Raw genomic sequence first — 6,245 nt, 5'->3', positions numbered from 1 at the left:
GGCAGGCAAGCAAAACAACTGAGTCACATATCCAGTCAACCCACAGCGCTCACACGAGCCAACCAATCGGACACACATCCAATCAGCCACTCACGTCACATGTCAGATCGATGGTGGAACGCCGAACGGACACGCACACGCGCAAACTCTCTGACACACCGAAGCAGCTACTACAACATCGGACTTCCAATACGGCCCTTTTAAAATGATTTCCCACCATTCTAGTAGCAACAGCTAATGTAGACTGATCTTTCCCTTCCCGAAACTTCAGGAACGTGTATAGATTTTTACAAAACGATATAATTTAGTCAGTGAAACACCGAACTACGACATATTCTGCGAAATTAGCTCTTCTGGAGAGTGTGCACGGCCACTGGCGTGATGTTGGTAAGCCAATTGTCAAGGACGGCGACCATACTAACTATCTGAGCTTCCAATATTTTGACACGTTGGTAAGCAAACAAACTTGGAGACTATGTTGATTTGGATGCACGAAAAGTTACGAAAATAAATCATGAAACAAACGAAAACAATTACAGACTCACTTTCACCATGTATTCCATTCGGCTGTGTGCGTGCTTTTCGATGATAGCCTCTACCCATATCAAGGGTTTCACCTAAAACGTACGGAGACAAAGATTGTTTCGGAAAATATAAAATCTACAGAGCCACGAGGAGCTGATTACGCAGCACCAAAAGAACACCAGAACTTTGAGAGAAGGAACCGGTGGATGCCATCACAAAGGGTTACCGTACCTTCTGCTATTCAGAACAGATGTATAAAACAAAAAGGCGGTTAGAACGTCTAGAAAACTTGAAATCGTGAAAGCAAACAAATCTACCCAGCTCTGCAATGACGTGGTTATTAAAAGCATGTGGCAAGCAGTTCGCATCAATATCGTATTCAGCGTCGTTATCCGCACTGAGAATCGACTCTAAATTTACCACCTAACTGTGCTTCCTCTGGGCTTAGTTGTCCAAATTGGACATTCATTTCACCCGCTAGGACTACAATATCCGTCCTTCTTGCTGACCAAAGCAGTCGCGTTAGATCCCAGTCTCAGGACTGCTGTCTGTCTGTCTGGGAGTATACCGACACGACACCGATTACCCCGCATCAACCCGCACTGGTCTTAATTGAGCCAGACAACCGCACAGCGCAAAAACGACCGTTTAATGGGATCCAGTCCAGTAGGCGCTTCCGGCTTCGGAGGTGAGTGCAACTCAAGTACCGTAGATACAACGAGCCATTGCGTCAGGTTCACCAGATACCCGAGCAGTGGAATCTGGAACATCGGAGCTCGTCCAAATCGACTTGAGGCGCATGACCGAAGTGGGGTCCTGTATGCGTGTTTCGGAGACAACATAAAAACATAACATACATCAACAGGTAGGGAAAGCAAGGTTTCAACAACGGATGTCTGTTGTCCAATTCGACATGGAGTACGGACATTAAAGGCTGAAAAGTGAATAAGATCTTTTGAGGTTAGTGGTTATTTTGGTTTATTTTTCTGGGCGACGGTTTCGATACGAAATATTGGTGGGGGCTGGTAAATACGTTGATTGCACTGCATCGTTTGAGAGTGCAGCGGGAGACTGGTGGGTGAAGAACTGCAAGGGTGAATGAAACTTCCCGGTTGCCCAAGTCGAAGAAGGGGGTTTGGTTGGGGTACCCCACCATGAGTCTTCGACTGGGTCTACCTTACAAGGCAGACATTGTTAGAATTTTCTTGGAGGACGCTTTCCGGGGCCGATGACTCAGTAGTCTGATCCACTTGGTCGCAGAGAGCGGGTCTGACCCGAGGACGCAGGGACTAAGGCATAAATTCCTGACGGCCATGAACTGAACAGAGGTATGATGCCAACAACAAAATATACCGAAAAATTCATGATTGGATTCAACAGGTCTGTTTCACATTGTTGCTTTCAAAATCTGTACGCCATATCAAATGGGCCAACAGGTAGCCTGTGCTTAGACCCCGTTCTACTGTTAAAGTGAGGTGTGTTGTCTCCAAAACATAAAGACAAGACCCCAGATCGGTCATTCATATCAAACCGCTACGTGTAAAGCCAGATTTCTCGCACTTTGCAGTTTTGGTGTCTAGTGATCCTGATGCCATGGCTCGTGGTATGTATGCCCTAGCAATTGTGCTTGGTCCCAGGACTGAATGGGACGGCAACCCCGAGGTGGGGAAACAGATTCTACCGAGATTCGCCATGGTTACCTCAGCATTCGAGAAATACAGAGATACCTATTCTGACAAACATCATCATCATCATCGTCAAAGACGGCAACATCAGTGCTGGCACTGATGCATCACTGCCCTAGGGTGAAAGGAAGAGGAAAAGTGGGTGAGGGAGGGGACCTAGTGCTAGCCTATGTCAAGCATTCTGAGGTGCCTACACCTCCAACCGCTCAATCAGACAATCTGGAAAGAAACTGACAGCACGAACGCAACTGACATCGATTAGCCACCATTTCTTGCAAAGTCCTCAGCCAAGCACAGACATGGTCACGGGGACCCCATCCTGGAAGGCGTACAACACCAGCAACACCCAAGCTCTTCATGATCTCTTTCACACTTTTCTGCCAAGTCATGTGCTGTCCACCTCGCGGTTTGCGCCATCCTGAAGGAGGTACAGAGAACAACACTCGTCTCTGCAGACGGTGTTTCGGCATTCGTAGCACATGACCGAGTCATCGTAGTCGATGATGCTGGATGTTTTCTCGGATTGAAGTGCATGCAGCACAACCAAATACACATTTTCTAATCACCTCGTTACTAACACGCTGACGCCATCCACAACCAGCCACGCTCCTGAGGCATCGGTGGTCGAAAACCTGAAGACGCCTCATATCACCTGTCCGCAGAGGCCATTTCTCGCACCCATACAGCAACACAGCCCTTACTGCACACACGACCCTTAAGATCCAGTGAAATGCCTTTTTGACGCCACGAGTGACGCAAATTAGCAAACGTGATTCGATCCTTTGAGATTCTTGCACTGAATTTATCAGACACACTTCCGTCAGAGCTAATACAACTACCGAAATATGTCAAGTTTTCCACAATCTCCAGTGGTTCTACTTGCATTGTAAGGGACAAGTTCGCAGACGGCACGTTCTGAAGTATGACTTTGCACTTTGAAGGTGCGAGGCGCATGTCAAAAGATGGAACGATGGTGGTCAGTTTATTCAACAGAGCTTGTGCTTCGCTTTGGCCTTCAAAGATGAGGGCGATGTCATCTGCGTACTACAGACAGACAAGGCTCTCACCAGCAACAATTTGAACACCGGGATTTTGAAGACCGCCCAGTGTTCGCCTCATTATTTCATCAATTGTGAAGTTGAACAAGAATGGAGAGATTGAACATGCTTGTTTGACACCAATTTTTGTAGGGAGGCTTTTGGGGAGCTCACCAGGTGATACAAAAGTTCAGATTGGCCGACTAAGTCCTAATGAAGCTCAGTGCACAGAATGGGAGACGAGTTCGTCAATCATGTGCTGAACATCATTTGTTTCTAGATCGCACAAACTCTCAACGCAAGCGCACAAATCGTGTGAATTGGAGGCCACCAACTGCAAATCAGTCGTGAAGTAAAGTGGACTATGTGGCGATCAGTTACCGATGTACGTCCTCGATAGAAGATTGTTATTCATTATGGAATCAACATACGGCACTGTGCCAGGCACGTGTATCTATTCGCTTTAATTCTGAAACGTGCTGGTTGATGCAAAGCCATTCAGTTCCCCACCCATAAAGCGATTATGTAGCTCAATAATATCGAGGGGACTTGGCTGACAAACTCCCAGAACTCGATGAGAACAATGGTAAATTGGATGATCACTGCAGAAAGATAAAGGAGAGCGTGATCACAGCTTTTGAAACCATCTACCCAAAGTCCCTTGCACACCATAATGAAAACAAGCTTTCGCCACGATCAGCAACTTCAGTTGAAGCCAGGAAACCCACACCAGCACCGAAAGAATGTAATGGCGCCCGCACACCCATCAAAACGCCGATTACTGGAAAGCCCAAAGATTAACAGGGAGTGCTGGTGGACTGAAAACCCCCCAGAAATGAAACCTTTCTGCAATAAAGAACGATCGCACTCTGTTACAGGTAATCCTATCGACTCGTCCGAGGGTGGGTGTTAGTTCGATGATCTCCGAAAATGATGGGATCTCAGTCAATTCGCAGAAACGTCTTGAAAAACAACTCAGCTGAGCCCCATTAACTCAGCCCTCGGAAGGACCAACTGTACCCAAGTGACACGCCGACATCAGCCCAACATCGTCGACGGAATCTCATTGCTCCAGTGCAACAAAGTACTTGGTCCACACGAACTGCACCCTGCACCCCTTAAAGAAGGCGACGATGTCATCGTAGCTAACCTAGCGACTCTAGGGGAAAACGACACCATGACTATCATCACCAGCATAATATCAGTGTTGCATATTGATGTTACGCAGCCGTACAACCACGATTTAGTTGAAGTACCCACTATGGACAAAAGAATAAAAGTAAACGGGGAAGGAATTTGGTGCTAGGTACGAACGTATAACTCTCCACAACGTTGAGTGCCTGTCCTTGGATTTTAAGTGATGCGTTCAGTGGTCACCATGCTTTGATTTTTATGGATCCCATGACCGGGAAACAATCGCCTTTTAGTACGACTGGCTGGCCGACCCGACAATCAAAATTTTAACTAGGTAGAGAACACCGCTAAGAAACTTGTGACTGGTTACAATGGTCAGAGTAGGAGATAAAAAACGACATTGCAGGGCACAATGTTAAACCACAAAGACAATACCATTACACTTCAGCAGCAATTAAACTCACGTGCGTGTTTAACCGATAGGACATGAGTTCAAATTCCCCATCAGGTGGGATGAACGATATTGTTCGGTCGTTTTCGAATCGAGAGAGACGGACACACTGGTGAAATTTCACGTCCTCCAGCTCAACTGCTTTTCCTCGCCCACCTAAATATTACGGAAAGTATGACCGGTTTCCCGAGAGACAAGCCACAAATAGGCTTTTAGGTAGACTTACGACCCATATTCTCGAACCTCAGTTTATCGTTTAAACCAAGGCGAAGTTCTGGCATGCCGGATAGATACACACGTAATTTAATGCTTCCTACGATTTCGCTTCGCAGGACGACTCCAGTAGAACTGACCTAAATAAGGCATCAATATCATCGAAATAAAAATCTACGAGAAGGTTGACGGATTCAACAACATCCAGAAAAACTTCGTTTTTCCTATATTTCAGGTTTTCTGAGCGCCAAGACACGGCGTTTGTGACAGCCATTGGGGGTCTTGGGGCTGCTTCAAGCTTGTGGCTCTGCTGAGTGATGTATTCCTGGAGTATCTTTGTATCCGTCGTTTGCGGATAACCGAAATCCATGATTTCATCCAAAAGCTCATACGTGATTACGAAGTTGTCACGTATACTTTCCTCCTCGAATTCGCCGAAGTATTCCATGAAAATCTACAACTCATATAGTGATGAAGGGGGCTTACGTTAACTAATTTATACAGGAATGAAAGTACCATTGCTATGTTGGCATTCCTACGCGTCAGGCATACCAAGTATAAGTAATTGAATTTGACGTAGGTGAATGTTATTTCTCCTAGCTGTAAGACGGGGACCAAATTGCCCTCATCCTCCCGCTCCATCGCAATTGGGAGGAACTTTTCAATAGCATTACTTTCTACATCACCTCGGTAGTTCCGGTGTATCAAAACTTTCCCCTTATTATCCAGAATAAAAAGTCCGGAGACAACCATTACGAGACGCCGTGGATTTTGAAAACGGCGCTAATGATCCGCATGTTTAGGTTCACTTCGCAGATCCACGGATTCGTGGATTGACACACAGGATTGAAGCTTTCTCCCAAGTTTCCCCAGTCGATTTTGTTCTTGTCATTCAGAGGCTGCCGTAGACCTGAGGGGTACAAGTGAAAAATGGTGTAGCACTGCTCTTTATGTTATGGACCTCGCTCGAAAAAACAAAAACGTACTGTTCAAGTACATGAGACATCGCCGCAGAAACAAGCCATCCACGTTCTCCTTGAGGGACAGAAACGGAGAACCGACAAATGACCCAACAGTGTTATCTGAGGCTTACAGAGAACACTATGCGTGTCTATACTCAGCCCCAACGTCCTCGTCACATCCACTCTTGTCAAGGAGAAACTACGAACAGCCTCTAACCGACTTGGTCTTCACGGTGGA

General features: G+C 46.3%; 1 protein-coding gene across 1 annotated transcript in view; it reads right to left on the bottom strand.

Moving 5' to 3' along the window:
* The window catches only part of T265_01872 (hypothetical protein), a gene marked incomplete at both ends in the record, with an annotated part of 13,033 nt that extends 7,213 nt beyond the window's left edge, over nucleotides 1-5,820 (bottom strand). The window contains 3 exons of the mRNA XM_009165998.1: nucleotides 546-617; nucleotides 4,846-4,988; nucleotides 5,059-5,820. Coding sequence (XP_009164262.1) covers nucleotides 546-617; nucleotides 4,846-4,988; nucleotides 5,059-5,113 — 270 coding nt within the window. The remainder of the gene's footprint in view (nucleotides 1-545; nucleotides 618-4,845; nucleotides 4,989-5,058) is intronic.
* Between the last annotated feature and the right edge of the window lie 425 nt (nucleotides 5,821-6,245).

The sequence above is a fragment of the Opisthorchis viverrini genome (assembly GCF_000715545.1).
Source record: "Opisthorchis viverrini unplaced genomic scaffold opera_v5_21, whole genome shotgun sequence".
Lineage (NCBI taxonomy): Eukaryota > Metazoa > Platyhelminthes > Trematoda > Opisthorchiida > Opisthorchiidae > Opisthorchis > Opisthorchis viverrini.
This window is presented reverse-complemented; position numbering and strand designations above follow the sequence as displayed.